General features: G+C 42.3%; 1 protein-coding gene across 3 annotated transcripts in view; it reads right to left on the reverse strand.

Moving 5' to 3' along the window:
• Positions 1 to 644: 644 nt before the first annotated feature.
• Positions 645 to 23,500, reverse strand: part of MCM9 (minichromosome maintenance 9 homologous recombination repair factor) — a 72,560-nt gene continuing 49,704 nt past the window's right edge. For all 3 annotated transcript variants that reach the window (XM_090038603.1, XM_090038611.1, XM_090038619.1), the window contains exons 9-13: positions 17,267 to 17,469; positions 15,072 to 15,275; positions 13,791 to 13,873; positions 5,365 to 5,510; positions 645 to 3,226 (exon numbers count right to left, since the gene is read on the reverse strand). In XM_090038603.1, coding sequence (XP_089894729.1) covers positions 1,633 to 3,226; positions 5,365 to 5,510; positions 13,791 to 13,873; positions 15,072 to 15,275; positions 17,267 to 17,469 — 2,230 coding nt within the window. In that variant the 3' untranslated portion in view covers positions 645 to 1,632. The remainder of the gene's footprint in view (positions 3,227 to 5,364; positions 5,511 to 13,790; positions 13,874 to 15,071; positions 15,276 to 17,266; positions 17,470 to 23,500) is intronic.

The raw sequence follows: 23,500 nt of genomic DNA on the forward strand, positions 1-23,500 counted from the left end.
TAAGCACCCTTCTCTGTAGGCCCTCATACTACCCACATTACTGGAGCATCTGAACAACTATTAGTAGCACATCCCATGATGTGATGAACATTTGTTCATCTCCTCCTCCCCCAAGGGGAGGATGGGGCATGCAATGCAGTTTTGTTTTCAAAGAGTGTGTGTGTATGTGTGTCTGTTTGTGCATCTATCTATATCTATCTATCTAGATCTCAGAATTGTGTTTGTTTTGTATGTACACATTGTTATGTGCTTTTACTGACAGGGTTGAAGAACATTGTTTTGCAGCTGAAATTGAAAATAAGGACATCTGTGATTGTCACTCTTAAGGGGCTGGAAAAGGCTTTGTCACAATTTGACTTAAAATTTCAATCTGACATTATAAACATGTACACAAGAGATTTCAATGTGGCTAACAAACAGCAGTAAAAGTTGTAGCCATGCACTGCTTTCTGCTGGGTAGCTGCTTGTTTCGTACTACAAGGAGATACAATATCCTAGGTCTTCCTTTCCAAACTTCAACAGGGCTTTCTGTGTGATATAATGGCCCACACAAACATTAATGGGAATGTCACTGCATTTAGCACATAAAATTGGTTCCATTTAGGGCCCAACCATGAGCACTGGAAAAAATACAGACATCAAGAGAAAGCAAACAAAGCAATATTTATTTAATGAAAATAAATACAATAGGAAAATAGTAGGGTTGGAGGGATACTATCAGTGTAAGCCACTTCCCCATGACATACAGAATCCATAAATGATTTAAGTTTGAGACTACTGACCTTTCCCTGGATATCAATGAGCAATTTTTGGCACGTGGCTTTTTGAAAACCTGAAATGTCAATTACTAAACAGTAATTTGTCTCAATCTTAGCTAGATATGCTGTCACTCCACTGCAGGATCTCATTCAAATCCCACAGCTCTGCATGGGAGTGAGACCTGGGAACAGTGTGACAACTACCAGTTCTATTTGCACTGACTCACTGGGAGAATGCATTTCATTCTGAGAACTTACTATAGCAGACAGGAATACTAAAGTAAAAAGTACATATTGGTGACCCCAAGATGAAAGGAGAATCCCAGAACCGAGCACAGTGTTAGGAACCTACCACTGTGTTAGGAACATGTGCATGTGTCTATAACAATTCATACTTCTGGACTTCAAAAAAAAAAGAACAAAAAAAAAGAACACCTTTGTGACCTATCTGCATAGACCATGTAACAAGGAGTAAAGTAACCACAGACATGACAAAATTCTCATGATATTGATGACAAAGGAATACAGATGACAGCATGAAAGTACATCATAATATTGCTAAATGTATCAAGGGAGAAGAAACAAAATATAAGTGCATGGTTAGCTTTTGCATCATCCTTTTCCTACCATTAAAAAAAAGATGACTAAAAAACAGCGCTTTGGAAACAAGATCCACTGGACTCGTATGGTTCATGAACTGAATTAAGCAAAAAAAAAAAAAGAGTCAATAAATCCTGCCATTTCTGCAGGACTGTTATAATTTGGAAATTATTGCGAGTCTTTAAGTCATGTCAATACATGTAAAGTGATACAGTCAAAAAAATATAAATCTTCAAATAATTACAGAAATACTGGAGAGAGGAGGAAGTATATTTTATGATCTTGGTTTTTTCCTAATCTCTTCATCCCAGTCAAAATCTAAAGTAGCATCATCTATATCTGCGATTGAGAAGAGAGACTTTCCTGCAACCACATTTTTAATACTGGCATTTCCCAATGCAAAACATTTCCTTTTGGTGCCAGTGCATTCAAAGGGGGTCTTCAGAGGCTGCCCTTGGCTTGATTTCTTGTGGCTGGTGACACTGGCTTCAGGTGGGTTTTCCAGTTTTGATTCAAGGGATGAAGCAAAGGAAAACGTGGCTAATTTTGCTAACGTGCTAGAGCATACTTCTTTTGTGCTGCGGCCACCAAGTTTTTCCTCACCATCACTTTTCTCCTCTCCAGGTGGAGGTGACACAGCACAGGGTCGGACAGCAGAACATCCAGGTTCTTTGAGCTCTCTTTGTAAAGCTTCATTCTGCTGCTGCTCTAGTCTTTTATTATTAGATAGTGTCTTCTCCAAATGACTAGTTCCTAATGTCACTGTTAGCTTTTTTTGGCATGTCTCAGAGAGGTAACATTCTTCCCCCAGTTCCTTTCCTTCAGTCACAATCCTGGAAAACCTGTGAGGATTAAAACCAGCCTCCATTTCTGATGGAGGCAACTCTGCAGTGCTTTTATTTTCAGAAGAATGCAAAAATTTTGTTCTTGGTCGGAATGAAAATTTAGCCAGTTTAGCAACTGGAGGCCTTACATGGTCAGTGATCTCTGGACCGTAGGGAGTTGCTACCAGTGCTGTCTTCACTGCTTGATCTTTATTTCTTTTCCTTGCTGAAGTTATCGGGTTTGTAGCTGAGACAGGCCCATTATTTCTTCCCTTTTCTACTGCACAATCTGTAGTCACACTAAATGAAGGAACTACTGAATCACTTGTGGACTGTAAAGGTGATGGGAAAGGAAGGGCCTCTGTCTCAGGGTCCTGTGTACTTGTACAAAATTCATGAGATTTCTCTGCATGCACTCTTTGCCACTTCTTGGAGACCCGCTGTGTAATCACTGAATCAAGTGCACTAGTATTTGCTGAGTCTGGATCTTCAACATTTGCCTCTGAAGAAAGATGCTTCTGAACTTTAGCCCTTTTCCCAACAATGCCAGAAACTACATTCTGACTAAAAGAAACATCTTGGTCAGTAGTTGCCAGGGACTGTCCCACCCTAGCTTCCTGGCCTGGTCTCGAACTGTATTTTTCTTTAGAACAGGATTTGTCATTCAGTATTTTCAAAGTTAATTTATCTTGAGGTATCTCGGGGACTGGAGATTTCTGAACACCGTCTTCACCATCAGCGTTGCCATCTCCTAGGGTGTCAAACCAGGCCAAACTGCTGTCAGCATTGCTCTTGTTATGCTTACTCAGGTGTTTTGTACTGTGATTACCAGATCCCTGGCTCATTGAGCGTCCTGGATCAGCTCCCTGGTGTCCTTGGATCAAAGGAGATTGCTGTTCAGAGTTATTCCCTTGTCGATCTGAAAATTGATCTGGATGGGGCATTTGTTTTGACTCTCTGAAGGTATCATCTTTTAAAGATCCATGAGTAGTATTTTCACTTGTCTTTTCAGGTGGTGAACAGCATGAATTTGCATTCTGTAATCTGTGGGATGAGGAGAAAAAAATTTAGACATAAATTAGTTATTTTTTTATTTTCCCTCCTATTTTGGCTTTAGTCATATATGAGAATAAGGAAACTGCAAAAGATCCAGGCAGTATAACAGAATGACAAAGTCCCATACATAACACTGACTTTAATGACTGACTTCATTTTGTTCCCCCAACAGATTTCTAGACTAAGTAGGTCTTATTACTCGAAGTGAGGCCCATCTCACTGGGAATGCTATTCAGGGAGCAAGGTGCTATGTATTGTAAGGGCGACAGGATTTGCTCTAAAATCATCACTCCAGCAAAAGCTCTATGGACTTTGCTAAAACAAAAAGTAGAGGGTACTGTGAAAATTTAGATTACTCTATCTGGCAACCCAGTTAAGAGTTGGAATTAAAGTAATTTTTCCTATGAAGGTACATATCAAGAAACTGCCTATTACAAGAGGGAAGCCTTATGGATGGATGATCTACCAAACAAGATCATTAATATCCCTGTTACTCTTTTCAAAACAATAGGAGTTTTAAGTCTTGAGATTCCAGCCATATTTTGGTTTGGTTAATTATAGTTCATTGCCCACAGCTAAATGTACTGATTTCAGTAGGAGGCAGCATTTTTCTACACTTAATGCCTTAAAAACAGTGTTTCTATGCACTGTTAAATAATAGCCAGGTTCCATCCAAAAGATGACTATTTCATTAGTGGGTGAAGTGATTCCTTTGCAAATTAAGTAGCTTGTATACTCTAAGGCAGAAAATGCTGCATAATTACCAGGCATTTACTGGTGTTAGTTATTATTAGAAGTATAGAGCATCTTCAAGATAGAAAGCATTAGCAAAGCAAAATGATACAGATCAACAAGAATGACAAAAGATTTACAATAAACCTGACAAAGAAACTTTGAATTGGGAATGGGTTTCATTTTTAGCTTAGAAGATGGGGAAGACAGCATAGCAGTCTTCCAAAGCAGAAAAAGGTTGCTGTAAAGAGGATTCTGATGAATTGTTCTTCACTTCTAATGGGGGAAGGAAAAAGAGAAACCAGCTGAATTTCCAGGAAAGATTTGGGCTGGCTTTTAGGAAAAACTGAACATAGTGGAGACTTTTTAAGAATAGGTGAAAAGAAATGCATCGGGGTGGTCTACTTTGATTCTGTCTCAATGCTGGAGATGGACTCGATGATTTGTTGAGGTCCCTTCTGACTCTGTGTTTCTATGGTTCTATATTATTTTTCTATTTTAAAACTGATTTGTTCCGTCTCTTGGAACTACCTCACTTTAATTGGCTTTTATCATTCTATACTGATTTAGAATGTGTCTTACGCTTTGTTACAAACCTGAGCTGAAAACCTATTTTAAGAGAAAATTGTATTTTCACAGCCACTTTTATTCCTTCACCTTCTTTAATAAAGAGAGAAAAAAGAGCAAGGTTAAGAGAAAAAACATCCCCAAGTCTGTGTCGCTTATGGAGCATAATCTCAGTCCAGGAAGCAAAAGTTATTTTTTCTGTAGATTATGATTATTTCAGGCCAATTCTAGCTTCCTCCTCTCATTCTCAGTAAGTTAAAGAAAGTTCTCTCTGAATACGAGCAAGTGGAATTTCCAAAGACGATAGCACTGAGCTGAAAAATGCTGAACGCTCAGCAAAGGTCTAAAATGCTTTCAGTGGCAAAATAGTAAAAATCACCAGAAAAAATATACTTTAATCCCATCTTTTCACCTATTATCAGAAAGAGAAGGATACCAACAAACCAGATATAACATAAGCTTTTAAAAAAGAAAGGGAAGTATGCTGTACTTTATCAAACTGGCACCAAAAGGTTACACAGAATCAAACATTCAGTATGTGAGAGTGACTTTTTGGCCCTAGTGAACTGAGTTTAAATTTATCTAGACAGAGGAATGATGTGCGAGTGAGAAATCATTAAATTTTTTTCAACTCTCCATAAACTCCACCATCCCAGAATGAAAAATGGCCTTGTAATGATCTCAGAATGGTACTTTTAACCATCCCATGCTTTGTCATCTCTACTAAAGGCCGATTCTATTTTTAGGCTCTCTTAGTACAATTATTGTCATCAAACAGTCTTTTTACTATACGGTATTGGATTCTTTTGTTAATCGTATATTATAACCTGTCGAGTCTTTGGAGTTCTTTATGCAGAAGATGCTGAAGCTCCAGTCTCTCCAAGATGAGTTCACATTGCATTCGATACTGCTCCATTGGGTTTTCTGGAAATGAGGTGTGCAATGCATTGATGCCTCCAAGAAGTGCACCTCCCTACATGGTGGAAAAGCAGACACAATTTGGTTATTCAGCATCAGCTTTTAACAGCAAAGACAGTTTACACACAATCTTCCCTTAGCTAGTTTAGGGCATGATATAGCAAATGCCTACTGAGTAACTTTACTAACACAAGTAATTCCAAATGGGACTACTGATATATGAAAAATTATTCATGCAATTACATTTTTCCATGATCCTTAGGGTGCTGACAGATATTCCTTTAATGGCATGATGGGATATGATCCCTGATTCCCGACAATTGCGCCTGCTGCCAGTCCACACATGGAAGGCAGAAGTGCAATTTTTGGGAATACATCAGATCTCAACTGCAGGACTGCAGCACAAAGAGCTCTGGGCATGGTTTTGCAAGTCACCGGTGGAAGGAGTTGTTTAACTCATCCTGCCTGGAAACTGCAAACCCAAGGACTCCTGCACAGAAGACTCCAGGATCAGAGGAGCTTCTCCTTGATCTTGGCGTCCTAGTTTGCCTGGACATCTGAATACTGTGCAGGTAGCCGAGGCGTGCAGGTGGGTTCTCGACTTCTCAGAAAGATTCCTCAGTCTTGGGCTCCTGGCACACCAGGACTTTCAAAACCTGTAGGTGCAGCCCAGTGGGGCTGCATGTGCAGCTTTGAAACTGCTACATGAGGGCCAGTCAACCCAAGACGTTGACTGCTTTGCTCTGAATTTCCCTGGGAGCTGTGGGGCAAGGGAGTCACTATGCCTAGTCACAAAAGCCCCAGGATTAATTGTGCCATAAATGTGATGTATGTCAGGTGCCTTAGTTTATTATTATTTAGATGCAAGAGAAAATACAAAGATGATCTATTGACTTGAGGATATGGGTTATAAAAATGGACATTTAGAAAAGAAAAAACCCTCTTAGACTAAATACAGATGTGGGATTTCACTCGGGACAAAGACTATTTAAACTGTACAAGCTTTTTATTCTGTCTCATTTTAAGTACCTGTGGAGTATCTGATATAACACTTTTTCCCCCAGAACAATCAGGGTTAATTGGAGTTAATCGTCATTCAAACTACAGATGTAAATGACTGTCGGCACCTGTTCTGATGCAAGTCAAAGCTAGGGACAGTCACAATGGGCATTTTAACATGGGCTCTAAAATGGAAGGTGAGGAAGATGGGGGGTGCTTTAATTAGAGTGCCTCCTGGAGTACACATGCTCTTGGAGCTCTGAAAAATGGCAGCAGGGGCGCTTTAACTAAAGCTCAAACTAATTTCAGTTAAAGCACCTTTATCATTTTTCAGTGCAGGGATGATACTTGTGATGCTGGAGTCTTCTGGAATGTGGTAATTACCATGCTCCAGCAGACCCAACTGATTTAATCTCTTCTGATGCACTGTAATTACAGCGCATCAGAACAGTCTTGCTGTGCGTGTATATGCACCCAATGTCTGTTTTTACCCTTACTGCCCTGTAAAAACTCTGACCTGACAGTAACTTCTACAATAGAAGTGGGCAATATTTTGGGCTGGAGGGCTACTTAACGAGTTTTGGTGAGCTGTTAAAGTCTGGAGTGGGGAGGAGATGCCAGTTGATCCCATACAGCTCGCCAGCTGCTGTTGGGAGCCTGAGGACAGAGGGCTGTGCCATGCATTGCTCTGCTTTTCTGCAGCTGCCACCGGGGCTGGGCTGTGCAGCCTGCAGACTGCTCTACCCTCCTGCATTCAGGCTCAATCCCCCCACAATTCTCCTGGCTTTCTGTTGTTGCTGTACAGTCCTGGAACTGTGGCCACCAGCAACGTGGGACAGGATGCAATACAGTGCACTGAATAGCCATCCCACCCACTCACTGCAATGAGCCGCTGTTGCCACATCACACCAGGAAAGTTGGGGGCAGATGCCCCAGGCTGAGACCCCTTCTCCATGTCCTCCCCCTGCCCTTGTGGCCAGCATGGACTGACCTCTTAGTGGCACCACTACAGCAGCAGCTCATCGTGGCAGGTGGGTGGGCTGGTATGACAGCCACTCAGCGCGCTGCATTACGCCCTGTCCCATGGGGGTCCCGCTGCCAGCAGCCACAGTGATAGGACTGCACAGCCGCAGCGCCAACAGGAAGCTGTGGGGTGCAGGAGGAAGGATTGATATGGTGTGGCCGGGTGGAGGAGTCTGTGCGCTGTGCAGCTAGGCCTGGCTCTGGTCGTGGCAGAGCAGAGCTGCGCAGGGCACAGCCCGCCCTCCTCAGGCTCCCAGTGGCAGCCAGTGGGCTGGACAGAATCAAATAGTGAGCTAGATATGGCCCCCATCGACGGTACTTCGCCCTCCTCTGTTCTGTAAGTGGGTGTGACCACCGCACCTAGTTTGCTTATTGAAGGACAGGAACACTGGTCAAATAGCTAAAATACAGGAAAGTCTGGACTGGGTATTAGGACTTTTCTATGTGAGGGAAAGTGATCTGTAAAACTGTTCCTGAATAATGATTCTGAAATAACTCTTATAATCGAGTTATTTGGGAGTAACTTCTCTATGTGGCCACCCTATTCAGGAAGACAAGCAATGGTATTGTAGAATACTGTGTTTACTTGACCTTAAGATGAGGTTCCTCCTCCCTCATTTAACATGGGGAAAATATAAAGGAATGCGTGTGTGTGTGTGTGTATACATGCATACATATATATACATGCACATGCATACTGACTTTCTACTGTGCTTTCCAGCTGAGGTTTAAATACATGCATTAATTAGTCTCACACACACAAAAAAAGACCTTTTTTCCCCCCTCAGAATGATTACTATTCAAAAAGTGAAGTAAGTATTCTAAAAAAAATACATTATTGTAGTACACACACTCACATATACTTTGCTAGATGCACGCACAAAAACACAAGCATAGTCCAAGACAAAAAACTATGCTAAGAAGGAGTTAAGCCAGAGTGCAAGTTAGTGAAACTCTAAATAAAAAACACTGCATGGATAGCATAACTATCTCAAAACCAGTGATGACAAACCAAGTAAATTAAAAAAATTAAGGGTGCATTTAAAATTGATCCAAATAGGTTAGTGTTTCTCCAGAATTAAACTTTTCAAGGATGAGAAAGGATGGAACGGGAAAGCAAAAAGGAAATAGGAAATATAAATGAAGACAAAGGAGGACAAGGTAAACATGAAAAACAGCTCTAGAATTGCTCTTGGGTTGCCTCTGAGGGTTCCAGTATGGCTGCAGTGACAAAAAGCTACTTTTTTATTTCACATCACTCAGAATCATAGGGGTCTGCAGAACTATAACCCACTTAAAGCAGAAGACTCACACTCTTACACCCCAAGGGAGTGTGAGAACCACTGTGTTAAGGCATAGAAATATACAATTAAGGCACTAAACAACCTTAAGTCTGCCTTGCAATGCTTAATTGGTCCCAAATATTTTAAAGACTTTTACATGTTTTCCACCCTTACATCATAACAGAGCAATGAGTATAGAGTAACAGCTGAGAGTAAGGGATCTTGAGTTCCATTGCAGGCTTGGCATAGGACAGGACTCGCTAGGAGAGACAGTCTCTTCTTCTTAGTCCCCTCAAATATGATCACTTCAGCCTGTGCTTGACCCATGCTTGTCTCTACCCTTTCCATATCTTCTCCCCACCTGACCTGTCCCAGTCATGACTCCCTCAGTTGGAATGTGCACAGTGAACTAGGCAGAGATTGTAGGAAAAGAAAGTAGGGCCTTCAGGATTAGAACAGTGAAATCCTGCTATGGAGAACCGTATTTTAACTTGGTCTCCGCCACTGAGTTCCTTTGTGGTTTTCTAGCTGGTTACTAATTTTCCTTTCCCTCGTCTTCTGGGTGGCTGCTTTTCAGGAGTGCTGAGCCCTCACAGCTGCTACTGAAATCAATGGGAGATATGCTTGAATACATAAAGCCCTAGATAATACAAAGTACTATGAAAAATCAGGTTCAAGGATTCTCAAACTGGGCACTCAATTAGTGGGTATTTTTTACCTTAATCTTTCTATGCCTCAGCTCCAGATTGCAAATGTGGATAATATCACACACCAACCTCACAGAAGATTGTGAAGATAAATTAATTACATTTATCTGAAGCACTTGGATACTATATTGATGAATGTCATGAGAAAATTAAAAATTTGGCCTTTAGAACAGGGTTTGAATACTGCGAAGTAAATAAGGCCTGAGGTTAAACCTTAAACAAGAAAACAAAATAATGAATAGTTGCTCAGTAACTAAGTGCTGTCCAGCCTGTGCAATCCATGAAGCCAAGGTCCTATGGGAAGACGTAATGTCTGATGATATAATTACAGATTGTATCCAAGTGCACATGCACAAGGGGAAAAAAAATCAAAGCTGCTCAGGCAATGTTAACTTTGGCACCTCCTAATTTTTTACTTTGCAACTGTAATAATGTTCTTTTAAATGTAGTGTGTGTATGCGCACATGCACACGCATCCACATGTTTGTGTATTTAAGGTAACAACCTGTTAATTTTCAACCCTGGTTCCGCTACTCAAGTCTCCAGGCTGTGTGGTTTTCTGAAATACCATATGCAAGATGGGGAAAGCAGTTTATCCAGCTGCCAAAAGGCCAGCTCACATGTTCAACACTTCTGATTAGCACTTAGCTCTCTGCTTGATACAAGGCTAAGTAGAGCAGTACAGGTTCTTGACCAGTGGATAGGGGGACTCAGAGAAATTAGCGAACAAAGTTAGAGATCAATAACGATATTGCATGTTTGCATTCTCTCTGGGCAGTAAATTTGAGTGCAACATAGTATATTAATTTGACTCTCCATTATTTATTAAAAGAAAAAAGAGGAATTCAAAATTACCTTCTAGCCCCAAAACTGTGCATAAATTTTTAATTGTACTGATTTAAAACAACTGCCTGTCAAATTCTGTTTATTTATATTCTGTCTCCCAGGGTTCCCCTGCAATGTCATTTGGATATATTTTTCTTCTTCACCTTTTATCTGAACTGTGGTGCAGTATTGCTATATGCTGTTAAAAGGCTGTCTGTCCTAAATCAGTGATGACTGCATTATAGCAGGATTCATTATAGTGAATCTTTCTTCACTCTACAGCATTGCATCTTGTAATTCTCATTGAGACAAAACTCCATGTGCAAGTACTTTCTGGTAGATATTCAAATGCAGGAATGGCAGTTAGTCTCCTAGTTCTCTCAGAAAGTCACAGACACCTGACAGTGATTTGTGCCTTTGAATGTCAACTCCTGCGAGCTTTGTCTGTGGGCTTTCTTGCATGGGATGCTTACTGTGTGTTTTATTTATACTGTAGTAAGCGTTATTGTGCTGTATTAAAAGTTAGAAAATGTTCTGAGTAGCTGTACAGTCATGATTCCTACTCTAACTGTAACATGCAACAGTGTAGGACTGCACTGGAGGTGGCTCAAGCCTCTGGTGGTGCCAAAGCTGGGACCAACAAACAGCTGATCTCAGCCCATGAACTGCACCAGTCTTGAACTTGCTCCAATGCGGTGCAGGGGCTGGGACCAACAATCAGCTGATTTTTGGTCCCAACCAGGCACTGCACCAGAGCTAACTGTCAGTCTTGGGCCTGGCATTGTACCCAAGCCAATTCAAGACTCCAGCGTAGTGCTAGGGCTGGGACTGACAACCAGCAAGCTGTGCTGGTATTATTTCTGTGGAGCAACTGGAAGATAACTGAACACGTGCTGCTTAACACAATCTGGAGATACTCCGCCCCAAAAAGGAGTTTGATATGACCACATTTAGCATGATATGAGCACACTGAGCACATATTTTATTGCTTGAATGCAAGGACACTCAGGTTTAAGTGCAGCTAACACATCCTAAGTGTAATCTGCATGCCTTACGTAAGGACAGCAGTATACAGGCCGCTTTTGTAAAAGGCTTTTCTGGTCTTCTGGTTGAAAGGGGTTATAAATTATGATGTATTTTATGACTATATGTATACCAAACTATAGAGAAACACAGGAAATGCTTCACTGTATTAGGTAAATTTGTACCTTATAGACTAGCCAAAACATGGTGTATGCGTGTGTGTATACACACTATAGTTAATCTGTAAGGTTCAAATCTACCCTGCCTTCTGCTTGACTTCTGACTAACTACATCTCTTGCTACACTGGACCAGTGTCTGTCTAGTACAGTAGTTTGTCTTTGATGTAGCCACTACTGCAAGCTTCAGAAGGTGGAATTGGAAGCTCATAACAGACAAACTGAGATAACTGACTTATAGAAGATGTTTCTGCCTAAGTCTAGTTAGTGACTGACTTATGCCCTGAACCATAAGGATTCACAGCCCTTCAAGAATCCCCATGTACTCTATCAAAAAGCATTCTTATTGTCTTATATATCTTTTATCTACGAAATGAAATTTTTGGCATCAGGTATATCTTTTGGTAATGTGTTCTAAAGATTAGTTATGCAATATGTATACAACTGTGTCATTTTTTGATTTTAGGTCTGTTGCCTTTATTTTTCAAATTAATGTTCCTGTGTTTAAATAAAGGAGCCTTAGTACAAAAGAAAGCCAGGCCCTTTAAATCATTTCACTGTCCCTGCATGCAGAAATGCTACATAATGTATATGGACAAATGTTAGGCATCATTTTCATTGCCTGGATATTGTATTTATGTTGTTACCTTTCAGATTGTTTCATTTGTGTTCTTCGACAGTATTGGATAATGTGAATCTTATAGTCTCTCTAAATGTGCAGGTAAAAACTGTGATGGGATCTTATGTACAATTCATACAATTGCACCTCCTGCCATGCCACATGTGCATTAGATCCCATTGTGCCTTGGTGCTGGTGCAGGAGGTGCCTGATCCTGGGCTCCCCGTGTACCAGCAACAATCTGAAAGGTAACAACAAACTCCCATGGCTGGGAGCTCTCTCAGCTGATGGGATTTTCAGCCACTGGGGTGTATGGTGCACTTCTGTGGCTGGGAGGTCACAGCAGCTGTGGCCTCCCAGTTGCGGGGGTGCACGGGGCCCTATGGTTGGGAGCCCTATCAGCCAGCAGCTCACACACTTAGAGGCATACATCCTCCCGCTGGGAGCTCCAATGAGCTGATGGGGCTCCCAAACACAGAGGCTCTTGGTCACACATTTAATTAATGACATGATAAGATGCAGCTACAAAGTTATTAGACATATTTTGTAGAATACCTGTGTAGCTTATTCCTTTTTTTATGTGCCATTAATTGATTGAACGGTTGGCTGGTGGCCACTTAAGGTGTGATTAACTGGTTAATCGCGACTTAACCGTAATGTATAGATGGACCTTAGTACCATCTAATGATGGAAAAAGATTTACTCCTGCTCATCTTTAAAAGACTATTCTTTTTCTCTCACATAGGTAACTAATGTCTAATTAAAAAATACAAATGGCATTCATCTACCCATCTGCCATCATATCAACCTTCTCAGTTTAATAATTATCCTTATAGGCTTGGCAGTGCTGCACTAGCTAGCACTACAGAAGAAAGAGACTTGCGGGTCATCACTGACCACAAGATGAACACGAGCCTTCAATGCGATGCTGTGGCTACTAAAGTGACCAAAACACTGGCTTGCATCTATAGATGCTCCTCAAGCAAATCCCGGGACGTCATTCTCCCCTTGTACTCGGCCTTGGTGAGGCCGCAGCTGGAGTACTGCGTCCAGTTTTGGGCTCCACAATTCAGAAAGGATGTGGAGAATCTTGAGAGAGTCAGAGAAGGGCCACACGCATGATCAGAGGTCAGGAAAACAGATCTCACGATGATAGGCTGAGAGACATGGGACTCTTTAGCCTGGAAAAGTGTAGGCTCAGGGGTGATCTGATGGCCACCTATAAGTTTATCAGGGGTGACCACCAGGATCTGGGGGAACGTTTGTTCACAAGAGCGCCCCAAGGGATGATGAGGTCGAATAGTCATAAACTCCTGCGAGACCGTTTCAGGCTGGACATAAGGAAGAATTTCTTTACCGTCCGAGCCCCCAAGGTCTGGAACAGCCTACCATCAGAGGTGGTTCAAGCACCTACATTGAACACCTTCAAGAGTAAATTGGATGCTTACCTTGCTGGGATCCTATGACCCCAGCTGACTTCCTGCCCCTTGGGCAGGGGGCTGGACTCGATGATCTTCCGAGGTCCCTTCCAGCCCTAATGTCCATGAAATCTATGAAATCTATTTCATGGTTTGAATACAAAAACAGCTTGTCCCCAAGATGGATAGTATTCATATATTTCTAATACTTTCCTTAAAAAGATAAAAGTACAACACTATTAATTTTATAAGAACACTTACCTGCATAGATGATTCCATCACTGAGACTACTGTTATAGCATCTTCTAAAGTCACAGTGTCCCTGAACATCAGCCGAGCATGAGCTGACAAAATCAATGGAAATGGAAAGCAAATGTTACCGAAAAGGTTTTTTTTGGATTTGCAAGAGGAAAATTAATTTAGCCTCTAATTCTGCGAACACCTGTGTAATGGATGAATTTAAGGTATTCCTCTTTGATTTCAGTGTCAGTAATGTCTGCAGGGGCACCTTATTCTTTTAGTAAGATGGGTGGTCTGCCTTCTGGCTTAAAGATTCAAAGACAGTTTGAATAAATTTGAACAAAAAAAGCACAGTGCTACATTTAACTATTGAACTGTGTTCAGATACCATGGCAATAAGAGTGGCATAAAACATTCACCTGTGTCTTTATGGACTGACAGTGACACAAGTGCCAACCCCTTCCCTTCCACTAACAATTAACTTATCTTTGTAGAAAAGAGTTGACTTAAGGTGTAATCTACACTTTGCATTTCCTTCCTTTGTTTGGTTTGTCACAACCTTAATAATGCTTCAGCATTTTCCCATATTAACTTTCTTCTTCTCCCACTTCCTTTTCCTATGCCACCATTACAAAGCCATTCCAGACAAAGCTTTAGCCGGGATTTACTCTAGCTTGGGATGGGTTTGTTTTGAACAGGGGGTTGGACTAGATGACCTCCTGAGGTCTTTTCCAACCATAATTTTTTATGATTTTGTGATTCTGTAATTATACAAACTAAAATTTTGATTTTACAGTAAATTTCTGTTGCATTTATTACATGATGTGAACCAAATTCTTGGGACTTAAAACTAATTAAAAGAACCAGTATTTTTGGTAAAATTATAGGACATCAAAGGCCAAATCTATTGTTTTTTCTTGACCCCTTAATCAATAAATAATCCCTCAGTCTGAATGGGACTGCAAGACTGCACACATTAAATGTGCTTTAATAAAGATATATAACTTAAAGAGCCCTTCCCGCCCTCCAGCTTCACTTCTTGCAATGGTTTAAATGTTTTTCAGGGTGGAGATTATGCGAAAATAACAACATTCAAACTAGTGTTGTAGTGCTAAAGATGAAAAGCATACAAAACATGTAGGTTAAAAAGCCCAAAATCTATAGGGTTCATTCATTCTTAGCTGAGAGGGAAAGTTGTTACTCAGCTCATGGGCTATAACTGCACTTCTTAAGTGTCCATTTTCTGTTTTATTTTTATATGTTAACCATCAGGATGAAAAAGAACCATTGCCAAGGCCTCACCTTCTGCTAAGCGTATCAAACTCTCTAATAAGCGAATGGTAGTTCGGGCAGCATTTCTGCTGTCACTTTGCCGCTGCATCTGGTAATAACGCATTAGAATCAAGTTGCTCTCATCAGACAATTTTGGCTGTAGACTCTTTATAAGGCAGAAGTAGGTTTTCATCTTTTCCATGCTCCAGAGTTTATCTGATCTGCTTGGATATCCTGAAGAAAAGGTGCCCAGTTAGTAACTCCAAAAGTAACACACACAGATTGCCTTCACTGGATTCCTGTTGAACAGGTAATTCAATGGAAAAAGATATTTCATTACATTTTGCTGCATAAAAGTAGTGCCAATGTCTTAGTCTGTCTAGGATTTGGCTGAAGTCCAATGGGGTTTATTATGTTCTACCCACCTGTTTTTCCAGTTGTTTAATCCAGTTTTGTAATGTCCCTGTGTTTCAGCCCAATCTCACTCTTACTAAAGATCTATGGCAAAGCTTACATTAATTTCAAAAGAAGCAAGATCAAGTTCATTGGGTGCATCTACACATGAAAATAATGTGGGATCAGTTTATTCTACAGTAATTACTCTAGAATAAACTGACCCGGATAGGCATCTACACATGCAGATTCTTGGGAGCAGATTTGCTGCTTATGGCAGCCACTTGCTTCTGCCCCTGCTAGCTCTGCACCAGCCCCCTGCAGCAGCCAGGGGGAGCTCGAGGCTCAAGACAGTTGGCCTTATTAAACAATAGCTGCCAAACTGCAAAAACATTTTGCACAGATGTATACTGGGCAGAAGAGGGCCAGCAGCGTTCCCTGAGCTCCATCCCCATTTACAGAACCTGCCCAGAACCATAATTGGGAGTGTCAGCTGGGTGCCTGGAATAGATGGAGAGGGCCAGGATGAGAATTAGGTCGCACTGCTTTCTTTTCCCCAAAGAGAAGACAGCAATAATAGCCAAGTGCAGAAAGGGAGTAGAGGACCATTCAACACAGACAAGTGCAAGGTACTGCATCTAGGGAGAAGGAACCAGCAACATACGTATTGGCTAGGGAACACCCTTCTTGTCAACACAGTCGGAGAAAGGGATCTTGGAGTCATTACTGATGGCTTCCTTGCATTGGCGGCTCATGTTCATCCTGGAGTCAACAAAGCTAACCGCACCTTGTCGCGCATCTATAGATGCATCACAAACAGGTCCAGGGAGGTGATCCTTCCCCTCTATGCAGCACTGGCCAGGCTGCAGTTGGAGTACTGTGTCCAGTTCTGGGCACTGCACTTCAAGAGGGATGTAGCTAACAATGAAAGGGTTCAGAGGAGGGCCATTCACATGGTTAAGGGGCAGCAGGACAGGCCCTATGAAGAGAGGCTAAAGGGCTTGAACCTGTTCAGCCTCTACAACAGAAGGCTGAGAGGGGATCTGGTGGCCATTTACAAACTCTCCAAGGGGGACCAGCAGGAACTGGGGGAGGCTCTGTTCCCTCGGGCACCACCCAGGGTTACTAGGAATAATGGTCACAAATTGTTAGAGAGAAGGTTTAGGCTGGACATCAGGAGACATTAGTTTACAGTTAGGGCTGCCAGGCTCTGGAATGGGCCCCCAAGTGAGGTGGTACTCTCTTCTACGTTGGGGGTCTTCAAGAGGAGGCTGGACAGATGTTTGACTGCAGTGATATGATCCTGGCACCTGTTCCTGCCTGGGGCAGGGGTTGGACCTGATGATCTGTTTAGGTCCTTTCAGACTTTAAGTACTATGATACTATGACCACAGTGCAGCATTGATACCTCAGAAGTAAAGTCTGGCTGAATCGCATCAACCAGGTTTTATGCTGGAAGTGGGCCTAACTGTAACACTATAGAACCTGCACATCATGGATTAAGGTAGAAAGGTTTAGCCTACTAACCAGCCCAGACTAAAATCTTTTACAAATGATCAGAAACAAGAATACATTGCTCACAGCCTATCTTGACACTAACTAATCAGTTTCGTGGTCTCTATATTTTTCCTAGTGAAAAAGCAAGCACTTCACAAACCACCAACACAAATGGCACCTTCATGACATTCCCAACAAAAATTGAGGATTAAATAGTACTGAACTGGAACTGCCCTTTAAGCTGGAGAAATGGTTCTTCCAAATAGGGCAGCAGAACATTTGGGAAAGGTCTATATGCAGAAGAAACTTCATATATGTACAAAGACTTCTCTTACCTTTATTTTCTAATATGAAGGAAGAAATTATGCGATCCCATTCTTCATTTCTTGTATCTAGCAATACTAAGACCAAGTCAAATCTGCTCAGGAGGGGACTGCCCAGGGCTATATTGATGGACACTGATTCGTTAGGGTCATAATGGCCTTTGGGATTTGTCGCTGCCAATATAGTGGTTCTTGTATTAAGCTTGCACACTAAGCTAAAGAAAAAGATGATGTACATTACTAGTAAATTCAGTTAGCTATATGAAATCATTTTTAGTAAATTATTTCATATTTTATTTTTATCGTGCACATTTTTTTCTGAAGAATGCCAAAGTACTACATGATATATCTATGTATGACGTGTCTATGTATGATGTGTATGTTATATACAGAGCATCTTTCAGTTGGAGGATGACAATTAGGTGGAAACAGTGCACACAGCTATACGACAGCAGTGGGTGAAACTCCACTGAGTTATTTTTATATATATTGAGCTAGGTTCTCAGATGGTTCTCAAATTGGTACAGCTTTCTTGACTTACATGGAGCTATAATGATTTACCACCGGAGAGGATGTGGCCCATAATTTCTCAACAGTAACTAAGCATTTTTGCCTTCCTGAGGATTCTTGTTGAACAGATAAATCAATGGAAAAAGGTATTTGCACAGAAATATTTCAATAGAAAGGGATGGAGCTAGACTGTTCTCAGTGGTGGCAAATGACAGAACAAGGAGTAATAGTCTCAAGTTGTAGCAAGGGAAATTTAGGTTAGGTATTAGGAAAAAAATTCTTATTAAGAGTGAAGTAAAACACTGGAACAGGTTACTCAGAAAGGTTGTGCCTCTCTCTATCCTTAGCAGTTTTTAAGACCCTGTTAGACAAAGCCCTGGCTGAAATGATTTAGTTGGCGATGGTCCTGCTTTGACCAAGGGGTTAGATCAGATGACCTCCTGAGGTCCCTTCCAACCCTAATTTTCAATGATTCTGTGCTTTTACATATTGTGGTATAAAAAAACTGGTAGAGGGTAACTATATATTTTTCAGTGAAATAAATTGTTTTCACCATTACTTATGATCTCCTTGTGCCTGGCTTTGGTTGCAGTGAGTTGCTTTTGTCCCAGCACTCACAGTATAATCCTTTCAATATAGGCAGCAAAAAAACATATTCTAAATTTGGTTATCACTGAGCTATTTCCAGTCAGCTCCAGGCCAACTGTTGCCTGTCTACAGATTTAACATATAGAACCAAGAATCTTAGCTTTCTTATTTATGGTACACTACACAAGAGTTCTGCTGTAAGTCAGAGACTGAGATCTTACATACATTTGCAACAAAACTGTGTTTAAAGGTTCTGTCCACAAAACCAAAGCAACTTTGTCAAAGGATCCAGTTGAAACATATTTTACAGAATAGGATGGACCAAACCATAGCAAGTTCAAATCACTATCATAGTAAAAGAACCTGGGAAGTAGTTATCTGCCCTGCTGGGTAAGAAGAATTGTCATGGTACACTTCTAAGTCTTGCCAGTGTACTGTGGGTGAGAACTACATTAGCAAGTATACTGGAGATATTGCATGGTCCTGCCTGATTAAAAATGCTCATACAAAAAATTAAATATACAGTCATAACATTGGAGAAAAAAACCACATTTAATCTAAAAATAGTTTTCAGTGTTTGGCTGACATATTAATAAACAGTCATCTGGAAGAGTGACATTTTTTAGTTTGACTTCCTCCTCCTACCCACACAAGACAAGACCAGTGGTAAGGAGCCTGGCACTCCTTTCCTCTCCAGCCATTTTCAGAGACTGGAGCATGGAGTTGTGGGACAGAAAACACTAGCCTACCTATTCTGGAAGGAGCTGAAGCAGGCCTCCACTAGCTTGCCCACCAAGAGCAGCAAAGCAAGTTATTGTGCCCAACTGGAATTGCCCACATTGAATTAAATACAGAAATGAATGGAAATGTACCCTCGTCTTATGCATAATACTGAATTTAATTTTATTCTACTCTGCTCCTAAACAGATATTTTTTAAGGATTTTTTTTTGACAGACAGCAAACCCACTGCTGCCTGTGAGAAGCTGTCAAAGAGGATGCTGGGCAGCATAGCTTAAAAAGCATGGAAGGTAGCTCAGAGTTGTGGGAAAAGCAGGTTTACTGCATCCTTCTGTAGTGAAGGGGTTAACAAGCCTGATGATGAAGTTGTCATTCCTGGGCGTCTAAGCTGAATGGGCAAGAAGCAAGGATTTTTCCAAGTTATGTCTTTTTATTGGACCAACTTCAGGGTTGTGATGGACCTAGACAAGCTTTTGAATGCAGTATGTTCTTCTTCAGGTGAATGGGACTGTTTTCATCATACTTACAGCTACTTTTCAGTCCATTTTCAAGCTGAAACAGAAATTAACGTACATCTGGAAGATACGCATAATAGCCAGAAATGTAAGGACTGGCTCTGCTACGTTTGCTGCATTAAGGGTGGAAACAGATGCTGCCTTTGTGCTGCCATTAAATTTTTGGCATTTGGCAAACATTTTTATGGCAGCACGAAGGCCAAGCAAACAGAAGTCCATGCCCCTTGTCATGCCACAAATAATGGCCATCATGAATCTGCGACACTATTTAGCAGTGGAAATCTATTTGTTTTGTGTCTGTCCTGGCACCCCAGGGAGCTGCCTCAGGGGCTTGCTCCTGCCCACCCTGGGAACTCCCAGGTAGGGTCAAAGCCCTCAAGCCCTGGGAGTGCCTGCCCAACTTTCCCATCTTACTGAGATGCATCTCCAGGATGTCCTGGGCACATCTTAGTAAGCGGAGAAAGTCAGAGTTTCCCCACTTACCTAGACACGGCCTTGGGATTTTTTGGGGCATGCCTCGGTAAAGGGGCAAAGTCAGGGCTTTTCTACTTACTGAGGCACACTCCAGAAATTCCAGAGGCAGGTCAAGGTAAGCAGGGAAAGGTGGGCAGGCAGTCCCAGGGTTTGAGGGGCCCAATCCTGGCCAGGAATTCCCAGGGTGTGTAGGACCAGGCCCCTCAAACCCTGGATGATTATGTCACCAGCTGTCCCACAGCTATCCTGTCTGCAGCATGAGCAAGACAACAGGCAACATGCTTCACTCAGTGAGGCAGATCAGCTGTACTGGGATACAACCCAGCATAGCTGATCTGCATTTTTTTGCCACCAAAGTGTGGGCAGCTGAGTGTCTGTTGAGGGATGGTTACCGCTACTGAAGCGCACCCACTCCACACTGGAAGGTGATCTTAACCTTGGCCAAAGCAGATGTAGTTGTAGGTGTGATAAAAATTCCATGAGCTGAGCTAAAAGCCTCAAATGTGGCACAAGTTAAACCAAAATAGAGGTCGGTAGATAGATAGCATTAATAGCCAGGATCAAAAGCCTTTTGTTAAAAAATGCATGAACTCTGTCACTGATAAGGTAGCAACTCAGAGAAGTTCCACACATGACACAGTGAAGAATGCATGATGTCTGGTATAAACAGAATAACATAAGTCGATTAGTTTGCTGATTTCTTGTAGGCTTTGGGGAAGAAATACCCCTTGAGGAGAAATTTAAATGGAAGAAGAGTAACGGCCTTCCAGTTCAGCTCAAAAAGGGCACTCAATGAGGAAAAAACATCCTAGGTTGGTTATTAAAAAAAAGAAGATAAATGAGGTGTCAACGCAGTTTTCAATAGCAGAGAGTCAGGGATGCAGGAAAAAAGAAAAAAAAAACCGGAAGAAAAAGGGCTTGATATGGGTGGAGAGTAGAAGGGGAAGAGTAAAGAAAAAGACAAGTACCTTGAACTAGTGGGTGGAAAAGGGATGGTCAGCAGTTAAAATACTGAAGTGTCAGGCTCCCTCTGAAGATGCCATTTAAGCCACAGCATTGTGTGTTAAACAGAGGGAGGATGGGGAGACAGGGCTCCAAAGAAGGGGAACTTAGAGTAATCAAGACAGGAAGTGATTTGGGCCTGGACAAAAGCTCTGTAAGAGTGGACAGGCTGAAATGATTTCACCTGAAAGATGCTATGGAGAAAAAACTGGCAGAATTTGGGCATGTGCTAGATGCAAAGGGAGGAACTGAAGAGGACTTCCAGGTTACAGATATCAGCAGCAAGGAGAATGTGGTGTGTTCAGCAATGACAAATGAGTGAAAGAGAATTCTGGATGACTGGTAAGAAACCAGGTTCTCGTGCTGGCTGTTTGAGAGAACACAGCCAAAGCCACCTGGCAAAGACACTTGGCACAGGATTTTCCAACCTCTCCCCAGTGGGGAGAAAGACTGTCACAGTGAAGAGGATGCAGAGATGATCGGATCCAAAGACAGCAGCAGCACTGGAGACCCTCTGGGTGAAAATCCGTGGGGAACACAGCACAGGGGACACAATGGTGGGAGTCTATTACAGACCTCCTACCCAGGATCAAGAGCTTGACCTGGAGTTCACCAGGGAATTGGCTGAGGTTGCATGCTCCCAGTGCATGGCTGTCATGGGAGACTTTAACTAAACGGACATCTCATGGGAAGAGCACTCAGCAACATATGAATGATCACAAAGTTTTTCATATGCATGGATGACCTCTATCTAACCCAAAAAATCTACAGGCCAACGAGAGGTAAAGCACTGCTCAACCTGATACTGGCAACGGGGGATGACCTTATCAATGACCTAATGATAGAAGGGAAGCTGGGTGACAGTGACCATGAGCTGATCACCTTCACTATCTGCTGTAAAGCTGGCAACTCAGTCAGCAATATAGGAGTCCTCGACTTCAGGGAAGTTGACTTTGACAAGCTCAGGAGGCTTGTCAGTGAGGCCCTAAAGGGGAGGGGAGTTCAGGATGTGTGGTTGCTCCTCAAGGGAGTGACCCTCGATGCACAAGCAAAGTCTATCCCATCTTGGAGGAAAGGCAGCAAAAGGGCACAGCAGCCCCCTTGGCTCCCCAGGGAACTAGCAAACCTCCTGCATCTAAAAAGAAAGGCCTACAAAGGATGGAGGATGGGATCCACCTCCAAGGAGGATTATTTCACACTGGTCTGGACCTGTAGAGACCAAACCAGGAAAGCCAAGGCTGCAATGGAACTCCAACTGGCTACAAGTATCAAGGACAATAAAAGTCCTTTTTTAGATATGTGGGGAGCCGGAGGAAAAGCAAGGGCAACATTGGACCCCTGCTAAACCAGATGGGACATCTGACAACCGATGCCTGTGAAAAAGCCAACTTGCTAAATGGGTACTTTGCGTTGGTTTTTCACCAGTCCCAAGGGACGCCCCTGCCCATTACGGGACAGGAAGGCCTGGATGAGGGAGATTCCTTACCTTCCATCAATGCTGACCTTGTAAAGGAACACCTTGAGAGGCTGGACACCTTCAAATCAGCCAGCCCTGACAGCATATACTCTGGGCTACGCAAGGAGCTGGCGAGCATCATAGCTCAGCCCCAGGCACGGATCTTCGAAAACTCCTGGCGCTCTGGTGTAGTGCCCGAAGACTGGAAGAAGGCCAATGTGGTGCCTATCTTCAAGAAGGGGAGGAAAGTGGATCCAGCAAACTACAGGCCCATCAGTCTGACCTCTAACCCAAGGAAGGTCCTAGAAAAGATTATCAAAGAGACCATTCTGAACAGACTGGCTGAGGGCAAAATCCTGAGGAATAGCCAGCATGCGTCTGTTGCAGGTAGGTCTTGCTTGATCAATCTTATTTCCTTTTATGACCAGGTGACCTATCACCTGGATAAGGGGGAAGAGATTGATATCATATATCATGACTTTAAAAAAGCCTTCGATCTGTTGGCAAAACTGGCGAACTGTGGCCTTGGCTTCTTCACGATCCGCTGGCTGGGGAACTGGCTATGTGTTCGGACCCAGAGAGCGGTGGTTGACGGAAGTCAATTGTCATGGTGTGCTGTGACCAGTGGGGTCCCTAAAGGCTCTGTCCTTGGGCCTATATTGTTCAACATCTTCATTAACGATGTGGACATTGGCATCAGAAGTGGACTGGCCAAGTTCACCAATGACACCAAACTTTGGAGTAAAGCATCCACACCTGAGGATGGGAAGGCAATCCAGGTTGACCTCGACAGGCTCAAGAAATGGGCAGATGAGAACCGGATGGTGTTTGACACCGAAAAATGCAAGGTTCTTCAACTTGGAAGGAAAAACCCACAGCATGCTTATAGGCTTGGCAGTGTTACACTGGCTAGCACTTCTGACAAAAGGGACTTGGGGATCATGATTGACCACAAGATGAAC

The sequence above is a fragment of the Crocodylus siamensis genome, chromosome 1, assembly GCF_052110815.1.
Source record: "Crocodylus siamensis isolate JL-2025a chromosome 1, ASM5211081v1, whole genome shotgun sequence".
Taxonomy (NCBI): domain Eukaryota; kingdom Metazoa; phylum Chordata; order Crocodylia; family Crocodylidae; genus Crocodylus; species Crocodylus siamensis.